The sequence below is a fragment of the Scyliorhinus torazame genome, chromosome 2, assembly GCF_047496885.1.
Source record: "Scyliorhinus torazame isolate Kashiwa2021f chromosome 2, sScyTor2.1, whole genome shotgun sequence".
Classification (NCBI taxonomy): domain Eukaryota; kingdom Metazoa; phylum Chordata; class Chondrichthyes; order Carcharhiniformes; family Scyliorhinidae; genus Scyliorhinus; species Scyliorhinus torazame.
In genome coordinates this window covers 66820948-66834972 of record NC_092708.1, presented here as the reverse complement: position 1 = coordinate 66834972, position 14025 = coordinate 66820948, and the positions used below count along the sequence as shown (strand labels likewise).

The window sequence follows — 14025 nt, the reverse complement described above, 5'->3', positions numbered from 1 at the left end:
CCTCGTACATCTACTCTAAACCTTGCCTCTCTCACTGTAAACCTATGCCCCCTAGTAATTGACCCCACTACCCTGGGGAAAAGCCTCTGACTATCCACTCTGTCTATGCTCCTCATAATTTTGTATCCCTCTATCAGGTCTCACCTCAACCTCCTTCGTTCCAGTGAGAACAAACCGAGTTTATTCAACCGCTCCTCATAGCTAATGCCCTCCATACCAGGCAACATTCTGCTAAATCTCTTCTGCACCCTCTCTAAAGCCTCCACATCCTTCTGGTAGTGTGGCGACCAGAATTGATCACTATACTCCAAGTGTTGCCTAACTAAGGTTCTATATAACTGTAACATGACTTGCCAATTCTTATACTCAATGCCCCAGCCAATGAAGGCAAGCATGCCGTATGCCTTCTTGACTACCTTCTCCACCTGTGTTGCCCCTTTCAATGACCTGTGGACCTGTACTCCTAGATCTCTTTGACTTTCAATAATCTTGAGGGTTCTACCATTCACTGTATATTCCCTACCTGCATTAGACCTTCCAAAATGCATTACCTCACATTTGTCCGGATTAAACTCCATCTGCCATCTCTCCGCCCAAGTCTCCAAACAATCTAAATCCTGCTGTATCCTCCAACAGTCCTCATCGCTATCCGCAATTCCACCAACCTTTGTGTCGTCTGCAAACTTACTAATCAGACCAGTTACATTTTCCTCCAAATCATTTATATATACTACAAAGAGCAAAGGTCCCAGCACTGATCCCTGAGGAACACCAATGGTCACAGCCCTCCAATTAGAAAAGCATCCCTCCATTGCTACTCTCTGCCTTCTATGGCCTAGCCAGTTCTGAATCCACCTTGCCAGCTCACCCCTGATCCCGTGTGACTTCACCTTTTGTACTAGTCTACCATGAGGGACCTTGTCAAAGGCCTTACTGAAGTCCATATAGACAACATCCACTGCCCTACCTGCATCAATCATCTCAGTGACCTCCTCGAAAAACTCTATCAAGTGAGTGAGACACGACCTTCCCTTCACAAAACCGTGCTGCCTCTCACTAATACGTCCATTTGCTTCCAAATGGGAGTAGATCCTGTCTCGAAGAATTCTCTCCAGTAATTTCCCTACCACTGAAGTAAGGCTCACCGGCCTGTAGTTCCCGGGATTATCCTGCTACCCTTCTTAAACAGAGGAACAACATTGGCTATTCTCCAGTCCTCTGGGACATCCCCTGAAGACAGTGAGGATCAAAAGATTTCTGTCAAGGCCTCAGCAATTTCCTCTCCAGCCTCCTTCAGTATTCTGGGGTAGATCCCATCAGGACCTGGGGACTTATCTACCTTAATATTTTTTAAGACACCCAACACCTCGTCTTTTTGGATCTCAATGTGACCCAGGCTATCTACACACCCTTCTCCAGACTCAACATCTACCAATTTCTTCTGTTTGGTGAATACTGATGCAAAGTATTCATTTAGTACCTCGCCCATTTCCTCTGGCTCCACACATAGATTCCCTTGCCTATCCTTCAGTGGGCCAACCCTTTCCCTGGCTACCCTCTTGCTTTTTATGTACGTGTAAAAAGCCTTGGGATTTTCCTTAACCCTATTTGCCAATGACTTTTCGTGACCCCTTCTAGCCCTCCTGACTCCTTGCTTAAGTTCCTTCCTACTTTCCTTATATTCCACGCAGGCTTCGTCTGTTCCCAGCCTTTTAGCCCTGACAAATGCCTCCTTTTTCTTTTTGACGAGGCCTACAATATCTCTCGTCATCGAAGGTTCCCGAAAATTGCTGTATTTATCCTTCTTCCTCACAGGAACATGACGGTCCTGAATTCCTTTCAACTGCCACTTGAAAGCCTCCCACATGTCAGATGTTGATTTGCCCTCAAACACCCGCCCCTAATCTATGTTCTTCAGTTCCCGCCTAATATTGTTATAATTAGCCTTCCCCCAATTTAGCACATTCATCCTAGGACCACTCTTATCCTTGTCCACCAGTACTTTAAAACTTACTGAATTGTGGTCACTGTTACCGAAATGCTCCCCTACTGAAACATCTACCACCTGGCCGGGCTCATTCCCCAATACCAGGTCCAGTACCGCCCCTTCCCTAGTTGGACAGTCTACATATTGTTTTAAGAAGCCCTCCTGGATGCTCCTTACAAACTCCGCCCCATCTAAGCCCCTGGCACTAAGTGAGTCCCAGTCAATATTGGGGAAGTTGAAGTCTCCCATCACCACAACCCTGTTGTTTTTACTCTTTTCCAAAATCTGTCTACCTATCTGCTCCTCTATCTCCCGCTGGCTGTTGGGAGGCCTGTAGTAAACCCCCAACATTATGACTGCACCCATCTTATTCCTGATCTCTACCCATATAGCCTCACTGCCCTCTGAGGTGTCCTCCCGCAGTACAACTGTGACATTCTCCCGAACCAGTAATGCAACTCCGCCTCCCCTTTTACATCCCCCTCTATCCCGCCTGAAACATCTAAATCCTGGAACGTTTAGCTGCCATTCCTGCCCTTCCCTCAACCAGGTCTCTGTAATGGCAACAACATCATAGTTCCAAGTACTAATCCAAGCTCTAAGTTCATCTGCCTTACCCGTAATACTTCTTGCATTAAAACATATGCAGTTCAGGCCACCAGACCCGCTGTGTTCAGCAACTTCTCCCTGTCTACTCTGTCTCAGAGCCACACTGTCCCTATTCCCTAGTTCTCCCTCAATGCTCTCACCTTCTGACCTATTGCTCCCGTGCCCACCCCCCTGCCATACTAGTTTAAACCCTCCCGTGTGACACTAGCAAACCTCGCGGCCAGGATATTTATGCCTCTCCGGTTTAGATGCAACCCGTCCTTCTTATACAGGTCACACCTGCCCCGGAAGAGCTCCCAGTGGTCCAGATAATGGAAACCCTCCCTCCTACACCAGCTGTTTAGCCACGTGTTTAGCTGCTCTATCTTCCTATTTTTAGCCTCACTGGCACGTGGCACAGGGAGTAATCCCGAGATTACAACCCTCGAGGTCCTGTCTTTTAACTTTCTGCCTAGCTCCCTGAACTCCTGCTGCAGGACCTCATGCCCCTTCCTGCCTATGTCGTTAGTACCAATATGTACAATGACCTCTGCCTGTTTGCCCTCCCCCTTCAGGATGCCCTCTACCCGTTCGGAGACATCCTGGACCCTGGCACCAGGGAGGCAACATACCATCCTGGAGTCTCTTTCACGTCCACAGAAGTGCCTATCTGTGCCCCTGACTATAGAGTCCCCTATTACTATTACTCTTCTGCGCTTTGACCCTCCCTTCTGAACATCAGAGCCAGCCGTGGTGCCACTGCTCTGGCTGCTGCTGTTTTCCCCTGATAGGCTATCCCCCCCGACAGTATCCAAAGGGGTATATCTGTTCGAGAGGGGGACAACCACAGGGGATTCCTGCACTGACTGCCTGCCCTTTCTGGTGGTCACCCATTTCTCTGCCTGCACCTTGGGTGTGACCACATTTACATAACTGCGATCTATGACGCTTTCCGCCACCTGCATGCTCCTAAGTGCATCCAATTGCTGCTCCAACCGAACCATGCGGTCTGTGAGGAGCTCCAGTTGGGTGCACTTTCTGCAGATGAAGCCATCCGGGATGCTGGAAGCCTCCCGGACCTGCCACATCTCACAGTCAGAGCACTGCACCCCTCTAACTGACATTGCGTCAATTAATTAAAATTAAATTTTTTTATTTTTTTTTATAAATATTTTTTTTTATATTTCAAAGTTACTGTTAACTATCTGTTTCCTAGAACTAGATTTCTAATAAAAATGCGAAAGCTAAATATAGTACTCTCCGATCTCTGGCTTAGATATTCCTCTAAATTATAATTAAGTAATTATGTTTAATTAGTTACCAATGCTTAATTTTTTAAATTTAGTGTAGATTCCCAAGCAGCCACTCAGGTCACAGCTTTTCTGTGATGTCAATTCAGTTTCCCCCCGACACACACAATTTGAAAAAGGTATCAAAGTAAAAATGAGTAAAAATCACTTACTTACCTTCTTACCCTCTGAGTGTCTTAGATGTTCTCAGGTTCTTTCCCTGACAGAGACTGCTCCTCCTCCTCCGAACGGCTCCCGAAACTAGGCCGCGATCTTTTCAAATCACCGCTCCGACTCGCAGCTCCCGCGCTTTTTAAATCCCCCGCGCAGTTTTCACTGTCCCGGCTCACTCAGCTACCGCGCTGTTTTCACTGTCCCGGCTCACTCACCTCCCGCGCTGTTTTCACAGTCCCGGCTCACTCACCTCCCGCGCAGTTTTCACTGTCCCGGCTCACTCAGCTCCCGCGCTGTTTTCACTGTCCCGGCTCACTCAGCTCCCGCGCTGTTTTCACTGTCCCGGCTCACTCAGCTCCCGCGCTGTTTTCACTGTCCCGGCTCACTCACCTCCCGCGCTGTTTTCACAGTCCCGGCTCACTCACCTCTCGCACTGTTTTCACTGTCCCGGCTCACTCACCTCTCGCGCTGTTTTCACTGTCGCGGCTCACTCAGCTCCCGCGCTGTTTTCACTGTCGCGGCTCACTCAGCTCCCGCGCTGTTTTCACAGTCCCGGCTCACTCAGCTCCCGCGCTGTTTTCACTGTCGCGGCTCACTCAGCTCCCGCGCTGTTTTCACTATCCCGGCTCACTCACCTCCCGCGCTGTTTCACAGTCCCGGCTCACTCAGCTCCCGCGCTGTTTTCACTGTCGCGGCTCACTCAGCTCCCGCGCTGTTTTCACTGTCGCGGCTCACTCAGCTCCCGCGCTGTTTTCACTGTCGCGGCTCACTCAGCTCCCGCGCTGTTTTCACTATCCCGGCTCACTCACCTCCCGCGCTGTTTTCACTGTCCCGGCTCACTCAGCTCCCGCGCTGTTTACACAGTCCCGGCTCACTCAGCTCCCGCGCTGTTTTCACAGTCCCGGCTCACTCACCTCTCGCACTGTTTTCACTGTCCCGGCTCACTCACCTCTCGCGCTGTTTTCACTGTCCCGGCTCACTCAGCTCCCGCGCTGTTTTCAGAGACCCGGCTCACTCAGCTCCCTCGCTGTTTTCACTGTCGCGGCTCACTCAGCTCCCGCGCTGTTTTCACTGTCCCGGCTCACTCAGCTCCCGCGCTGTTTTCACAGTCCCGGCTCACTCAGCTCCCGCGCTGTTTTCACAGTCCCGGCTCACTCACCTCTCGCACTGTTTTCACTGTCCCGGCTCACTCACCTCTCGCGCTGTTTTCACTGTCCCGGCTCACCCAGTTCCCGCGCTGTTTTCAGAGACCCGGCTCACTCAGCTCCCGTGCTGTTTTCACTGTCGCGGTTCACTCAGCTCCCGCGCTGTTTTCACTGTCGCGGCTCACTCAGCTCCCGCGCTGTTTTCACAGTCCCGGCTCACTCAGCTCCCGCGCTGTTTTCACTGTCGCGGCTCACTCAGCTCCCGCGCTGTTTTCACTGTCGCGGCTCACTCAGCTCCAGCGCTGTTTTCACAGTCCCGGCTCACTCACCTCTCGCACTGTTTTCACTGTCCCGGCTCACTCACCTCTCGCGCTGTTTTCACTGTCCCGGCTCACCCAGTTCCCGCGCTGTTTTCAGAGACCCGGCTCACTCAGCTCCCGTGCTGTTTTCACTGTCGCGGTTCACTCAGCTACCGCGCTGTTTTCACTGTCGCGGCTCACTCAGCTCCCGCGCTGTTTTCACAGTCCCGGCTCACTCAGCTCCCGCGCTGTTTTCACTGTCGCGGCTCACTCAGCTCCCGCGCTGTTTTCACTGTCGCGGCTCACTCAGCTCCCGCGCTGTTTTCACTGTCGCGGCTCACTCAGCTCCCGTGCTGTTTTCACTGTCGCGGCTCACTCAGCTCCCGCGCTGTTTTCACTGTCGCGGCTCACTCAGCTCCCGCGCTGTTTTCACTGTCCCGGCTCCCTCAGCTCCCACACTGTTTTCACTGTCCCGGCTCACTCACCTCCTGCGCTGTTTTCACTGTCCCAGCTCACTCACCTCCCGCGCTGCTTTCACAGTCCCGGCTCACTCACCTCCCGCGCTGTTTTCACTGTCCCGGCTCACTCAGCTCCTGCGCTGTTTTCACTGTCCCGGCTCACTCACCTCCCGCGCTGTTTTCACAGTCCCGGCTCACTCAGCTCCCGCGCTATTTGCACTGTCCCGGCTCACTCAGCTCCCGTGCTGTTTTCACTGTCCCGGCTCACTCAGCTCCCGCGCTGTTTGCACTGTCCCGGCTCACTCAGCTCCCGCGCTGTTTTCACTGTCCCGGCTCACTCAGCTCCCGCGATGTTTGCACTGTCCCGGCTCACTCAGCTCCCGCGCTGTTTTCAATGTCCCGGCTCACTCAGCTCCCGCGCTGTTTTCACTGTCCCGGCTCATTCACCTCCCGCGCTGTTTTCACTGTCGCGGCTCACTCACCTCTCGCACTGTTTTCACTGTCCCGGCTCACTCACCTCCCGCGCTGTTTGCACTGTCCCGGCTCACTCAGCTCCCGCGCTGGTTTCACTGTCCCGGCTCACTCAGCTCCCGCGCTGTTTTCACTGTCCCGGCTCACTCACCTCCCGTGCTGTTTTCACTGTCCTGGCTCACTCACCTCCCGCGCTGTTTTCACTGTCCCGGCTCACTCAGCTCCCGCGCTGTTTTCACAATCCCGGCTCACTCAGCTCCCGCGCTGTTTTCACTGTCCCGGCTCACTCACCTCTCGCACTGTTTTCACTGTCCCGGCTCACTCACCTCTCGCGCTGTTTTCACTGTCCCGGCTCACTCACCTCTCGCGCTGTTTTCACTGTCCCGGCTCACTCACCTCCTGCGCTGTTTTCACTGTCCCGGCTCACTCACCTCCTGCACTGTTTTCAATGTCCCGGCTCACTCACCTCCCGCGCTGTTTTCACTGTCCCGGCTCACTCACCTCTCGCGCTGTTTTCACTGTCCCGGCTCACTCACCTCCCGCGCTGTTTTCACTGTCCTGGCTCACTCACCTCTCGCGCTGTTTTCAATGTCCCGGCTCACTCAGCTCCCGCGCTGTTTTCACTTTCCTTAAACTTCTTAGTTTTATATTCTTTGTCAACACTACGTATCTGGCTATCTTGGAGAACAAGTCAAGGAATGGCCTGAGTGAAGCCTCAAGGCGTGTTGTTCTGAGGAGTGCTGTTCCAGAGAACTCTGGGGAAGTCAGATAGAATCCACAAAGTGTTATGTCATTCACTTTTACTGTTTTGATCAGGTCACTAACCTACTTGCAGCATTTCACCCAGCTATGTGGGCCACACCTCTGCTGTTTTGCTCAATATCAATATTGTCCTGGAGCCAGGTTTGAATCAAACGACATTGAGAAAGCTTTGCAAAATTGCACAGTTGGAAGTGTGCAATTGCAAAAATTTCTGCTTCAAACTCAAATTTGACTTGCTTCCCTTTGCCATGTAAGATTTATCAAATATTTTACAAAACATGTTGATAAATTGTAACTTTTTAGAGGCAGCCTTGGTTTCTCATGATACTTTCTCAAATGAGAAGCTTATTTGGGAGTCAAATTCCAAATTTACTTTTGAGTCTGAAATTAATGGTAAGGCAATGTTAGATTTTCCTACGCTCCATTTGTAGTTTTCTGCTTATCCCCTTGTAACAAAACTACTGGGAAACTAATGAGAATCCAGGGTAAAATTTCATGGAGTTTAATCTGCACAAGTCTGAGGTAATGCATTTTGGAAGGTCTAATACAGATGGGAAGTAGACAGTAAACGGCAGAACCCGAAAGAGGATTGATAGGCAGAGGGGTCTGGGTGTACAGGTACGCAGGTCATTAAAAGTGGCAATACACGTGGAGAAGGAAATCAAGAAAACATACGGCATGCTTGCCTTCATTGGCCGGGGCATTGAGTTTCACAAATTGGCAAGTCATTCTGCAGCTCTATAGCATCTTAGTTAGGCCGCACTTGGAATATAGTGTTCAATTCTGGTCGCCACACTACCAGACGGATGTGGAGTCTTTGGCGAGGGTGCAGAAAAGATTTACCAGGATGTTGCCTGGTATGAAGGGCATTAGCTATGAGGAGAGTTTGGAGAAACTTGGTTTGTTCTCACTGGAATGACAGAGATTGAGGGGTGACCTAATAGAAGTCTACAAGATTATGAGGGGCATGGACAGAGTGGATAGTCAGAAGCTTTTTCCTACTGTGGTAGAATCAATTACTAGGGGGAATAGTAATAGGGGGTATAGGTTTAAGGTGCAGGGGCAAGGTTTAAGGGAGATTTATGAGGCACGTTTTTGTACACAGAGGGTGTGGGAGCCTGGAACTCGCTGGATGGGGGAGAGATGGGGGGGGGGCGGTGTTGGGGGGAAGTGGAAGCAAATACAATAGTGCCTTTTAAGGGGCATCTTGACAAATACATGAAAAGGATGGGAATAGAGGGAAATGGTCCCTGGAAAGGTTGGGGGGTTTTGTTCAGGTGGGCAGCATGGTCGGTGCAGGCTTGGAGGACTGAAGGGCCTGTTCCTATGCTGTAATTTTCTTTGTTCTTTGTTCATGATCAGAGGGCCTCCCCCTCCCACCGGCCAGATGTAGAGGGTGGGCAACATCAACACGGCTATTTCTGGGAGCCTCGATGCAATTGCCTGTTCATTAGGAAATCAACTGCCTGCTCTCAGGGTTTCTGTCGCTTCAAGCAACCTTGTGCATTATTCTTGTGGTTGTTACTGAATGAACAATAGGGGACCCATTGACATTCATTACTTGATCCTTTTAATTTGTCATAGAAGCTAAATTTTTAATTAAATACTCTGTATAAGGAGTGATAAAATACAGACCTCATGAAAACAACAGATACCATTAGATACAGAATAAGGGACACTGCAGGACCTACCTGAACCACTTCCTACCCCCAGGACATTTAGACTGGAAGCTCCCTTTTTCCCGATGCTGTAAAGAAAAGAACATTTTATTTTTAAAAGACATGAACAAATCTGAAATGAAATTTGCAACAAACGGTTTCGCTGAACAATGGCTGTGCAGATCTTAATTTAAAATGCCAAAAGCTCAGAGGTAATCTGTAAACTTGCAAAGCAAAAGTTATCAAATTATTTGAACTATTTCAATTCGTCACAAAGAAGCAAATGACCTGAAATTTACAGAAGCAGAGATGGTGAAATGATGGTCAGCATTCCCTGTCATTATCCCTCTGGCAGCAACTTCTGGTGTCCACACGTACAGTTAAACACGGAGATCCAGAGGTTCCTGTCAGTCCCCTATGCATCCACAGATCCTGAATTGTTGTGGTCCTTCCAGAATGTAACCAGAAAGTAACAGCCAACCTTGGTCTCTCAGTACTCCATAGAATTCATTGAATCCTTACAGTGCAGAAGGAGGCCATTCGTCCCATCAAGTCTGCAACACCGCCGAAAGAACACCCTACCAAGGCCCAACCCCCTCTACCCCATCGCCGTGACCCCAATTAACCTTCATATCATTGGACACTTTGGGACAATTTACCATGACCGATCCACCTAACCTGTACATCTTTGGACTGTGGGAGGAAACTGGAGCATCCGGAGGTAACACATGCAGACACGGGGAGAATGTACAAACTCCACACAGACAGTCACCTGAGGATGGAATTGAAACCGGGACCATCGTGTTGTGAGACAGCAGTGCTAACCACTGGGCCACTGATGCATGATCAATTGTACAAAGACTCAGGTTGGATACAACTGTGGCTTTATTGCAGTAAGATGTGTGGCCTCCCACAGCATCTGGCGAAATGGCTGCTGGATAGAGGACACGCATATTTATACTCCTCCTACTGGGCGGAGCCAGCAGGCAGGGGCTACCGGCAAACCTGTAGTACAGGTCCTACCTTACATCACCTAATACAGGTGTAACAGTGGTTTACCACATTCACCCCCTGTTAAAAATGAGTCCGCCGGGGGTGGTGGAGAACTATATACAGTAGCGAATTTATGTACAGTGTTTTATTAGGAGAGAAAAAAAATGTCTTTTGAAAGTCTGGTGCCAGTTAGAGATTCAACCGGTCTGGTGCCTTGACGTTCCGCTGGGAGCGACGTAACGGTGGCGGCGATGTTGATGCTGGCAACGTCGGTGCTGGCCTAATGTCGGGTGATCCTGGGAGCATGCCGAAATCCTCTTCATCCTCTTGCATGGGCAGGGGAAGGAGGGATGGTCCTGGTGGGGTTAATGTTGGGAGCGCCGGGGTGGGGAGGGTGGTGCTGGGCCGGGGACGTGTGTATGAGTGGAACCTGCTGGTGCCAGGTCCCTGAGGGAGACAGTACCTTGGCGGCCGTCGGGGTACACCACATAGGCATACTGGGGGTTGGCATGGAGCAAGTGCACCCTTTCCACCAACGGGTCCGCCTTGTGGAGTCGGACGTGCCTACGGAGCAGGACCGGTCCTAGAGCTGCGAGCCAAGTCAGGAACGACACCTCCCGGAAGTGGACTTCCTGGGGAAGGCAAAAAGACGTTCATGGGGTATGTTATTCGTAGTGGTGCACAGTAGTGACCGGATGGAGTGTAGTGCATGAGGGAGGACCTCCTGCCAGTGAGAGGCTGGAAGGTTCCTGGACCGTAGGGCCAGTTGGACGGCCCTCCAAACCGTCCCGTTCTCCCTCTCTACATGTCCGTTTCCCCGGGGGTTATAGCTGGTCATCCTGCTGGAGGCGATACCCCTGCTAAGCAGGAACTGACGCAGCTCATCACTCAAGAATGAGGATCCCCTGTCACTGTGGATGTTGGCGGGGAAGCCGAACAGAGCGAAGATTGTGTTGAGGGCCTTGATGACGGTGGCGGCGTCATATCGGGGCAGGGATGGCGAAGGGGAATCTGGAGTACTCATCGACCACACTGAGAATATATGTGTTACGGTCGGTGGAGGGGAGGGGCCCTTTGAAATCCACGCAGAGGCGTTCAAAGGGGCAGGAGGCGTTCACAAGGCGCCCACAGTCCGGCCGGTAGAAATGCGGCTTGCACTCCGCACAGACCTGGCAGTCCCTTGTGACTGTCCTTACTTTCTCGACGGAGTAGGGCAGATTGCGAACCTTGACAAGGTGGTACAACCATGTGACCCCCGGGTGACAAAGGCTGTCGCGTAGGGCCCTGAGTCGGTCTACTGTGCACTGACACATGTACCTCGGGATAGGGCGTCTGGGGGCTCGTTGAGTTTGCTGGGGCGATACAGAATTTCGTAATTATAGGTGGGGAGCTCGATTCTCCACCGCAAGATTTTATCATTTTTGATCTTTCCCCGCTGCGTGTTGTTGAACAAGAAGGCTACCGACCGTTGGTCAGTGAGGAGAGTGAATCTGGGCAGCACGGTGGCGCAGTGGTAGCACTGCAGTCTCACGGCGCCGAGGTCCCAGGTTCGATCCCGGCTCTGGGTCACTGTCCGTGCGGAGTTTGCACATTCTCCCCGTGTTTACATGGGTTTCGCCCCCACAACACAAAGATGTGCAAGGTAGGTGGATTCGCCACGCTAAATTGCCCCTTAATTGGAAAAAATGAATTGGGTACTCTAAATTTGAAAAAAAAAAGGAGAGTGAATCTCCTGCCGACCAGGTAATGCCTCCAATGCCGCACAGCTTCAACGATAGCTAGGGCCTCTTTTTCGACGGACAAGTGCCAAATTTCTGAGGCACGAAGGTGCGGGAAAAGCATGCCACTGGTCTGCCTGCCTGGTTGAGGTGGTGGCAAGTGCGACGTCTGATGCATCGTTTTCTACTTGGAAGGGCAGTGTCTCGTCTACTGCGTGCATCCTGGCCTTGGCTATATCAACTCTGATACGGGCGAAGACCTGGTGTGCCTCGGCCGTAGGGGGAAAGTGGGTGGACTTAATGAATGGGCGGGCCTTGCCCGCGTAGTTTGGGACCCACTGGGCGTAGTAGGAGAAGAACCCCAGGCAGCGTTTGAAGCCCTTGGGGCAGTGGGGGAGGGGAAGCTTCATGAGTGGGCGCATGCGGTCAGGATCGGGCCCCAGAACTCCGTTCTGGACCACATAGCCGAGGATAGCTAGGCGGGCCGTGCTGAACACACACTTCTCCTTCTTGTAGGTGAGGTTGTGGAGAGTGGCAGTGCGGAGGAATTTAGCAAGGTTGGCAGCGTGGTCCTGCTGATCATGGCCGCAGATGGTGACGTTGTCTAGGTATGGAAAGGTAGCCCGCAAACCGTACCGGTCGACCATTCGGTCCATTTCCCTTTGGAAGACCGAGACCCCGTTTGTGACGCTGAAGGGAACCCTGAGGAAGTGATGGAGACAACCGTCTGCCTCGAAAGCAGTGTATGGATGGTCCGATTTACGAATGGGGAGCTGGTGGTAGGCAGATTTTAGGTCTATCGTTGAGAAGACCCGGTACTGTGCAATCTGATTGATCATATCAGATGTGCGTGGGAGGGGGTACGCGTCGAGCTGCATGTACCGATTGATTGTCTGGCTGTATTCCATTATCATTCTGTGCTTCTCCCCAGTTTTAACGACTACCACTTGAGCTCTTCAGGGGCTGTTGCTGGCCTCGATGATGCCCTCCTGAAGCAGCCGATGGACTTCGGACCTGATGAAGGTCCTGTCTTGGGTGCTGTACCGTCTGCTCCTGGTGGCCACGGGTTTGCAATCTGAAGTTAGATTGGCAAAGATCGAGGGTGGGTCGACCTTTAAGGTCGCGAGGCTGCACACAGTGAGGGGTGGTAGGGGCCCGCCAAATTTGAAGGTGAGGCTCTGGAGATTGCATTGGAAGTCCAGGCCTAGTAGTAGTGCAGCGCAGAGATTAGGAAGGACATAGAGGCGGAAGCCGCTGAATTCTATGCGCTGGGCTGTGAGAGTGACCGTGCAGTACCCCTGGATCGGGACAGAATGGGATCCGGAGGCCAGGGAGATTCTTTGATTGGCGGGGTGGACAGCGACGGAGCAGCGCCATACCGTAACCGGGTGGATGAAGCTTTCGGTGCTCCCGGAGTCCAGCAGGCAAGAGGTCACGTGGCCGTTGATTTTCACCGTAGTCGAGTCCGTCAGGTTGTGTGGACGAGACTGATCGAGCGTCATTGAGGCGAGGTGCGGTTGGTCGTCGCTGGCGTCCGAAGATGGAGCACGCGGGGGGCCCAGGTCGTGGAATGTTGTCGCCGTCCATGCCCCGTGGGGAAGACAAGGCGGTGCCTGAAGATCCTGCGGGGGACAAAATGGTGGTGCCCATGGGCCACACGTTGTGGGGGCTGCACGGTAACATTGTGGATAGCACAATTGCTTCACAGCTCCAGGGTCCCCGGTTCGATTCCGGCTTGGGTCACTGTCTGTGCGGAGTCTGCACATCCTCCCCGTGTCTGCGTGGGTTTCCTCCGGGTGCTCCGGTTTCCTCCCACAGTCCAAAGATGTGCGGGTTAGGTGGATTGGCCATGATAAATTGCCCTTAGTGTCCAAAATTTCCCTTAGTGTTGGGTGGGGTTACTGGGTTATGGGGATAGGTTGGAGGTGTTGACCTTGGGTAGGGTGCTCTTTCCAAGAGCCGGTGCAGACTCGATGGGCCGAATGGCCTCCTTCTGCACTGAAAATTCTATGATTCTATGAAGATGGCGGCACCCATGGGCTGCACATGGACTAGCCGTGTGTGGCCGCGGGAAGTGAAGATGGCGGCGCCCACTGGCCGTGCGTGGTCCGGGACGAAGATGGCGGCGCCCATTGTGTGTGGGTCAGGGGGAGGGGCGATCGCGGCGACTGCGTGGGCCTGGCACACCGCGACGAAGAGGCTCTTTTTGGTGCAAGCCTTGCAAATGGCAGTGCGGACCAGGAAGCATTGGCGAGGTTGCTTCTGCTGGCCACAGAAGTAACATCGGGGACCCCCGGGGTGTGCGGATTGGCATGTGGCACAGGTGTATTGGCTGGGTAAAGCCCGGGCTGGTGCAGCCGTTTGTGGGGTCCACGAGGGATAGGAGGGGTGGGCCGTGCGGCCGGAGGGGTAGGCCTGAGCAACACGTGAGGCGGCCGCCATGGAGAGTGCTAGCTTCTTAGTACCCACTAGGTCGAGCGTGG

The 14025-nt window shown here is 52.4% G+C and overlaps 1 protein-coding gene across 1 annotated transcript in view; it reads right to left on the bottom strand.

Annotated features, from left to right (window-relative positions):
• LOC140388213 (histamine N-methyltransferase-like) overlaps positions 1-14025 on the bottom strand; it is a 61406-nt gene that overhangs the window by 36683 nt on the left and 10698 nt on the right. Inside the window, exon 2 of the mRNA XM_072472011.1 lies at positions 8865-8920. Coding sequence (XP_072328112.1) covers positions 8865-8920 — 56 coding nt within the window. The remainder of the gene's footprint in view (positions 1-8864; positions 8921-14025) is intronic.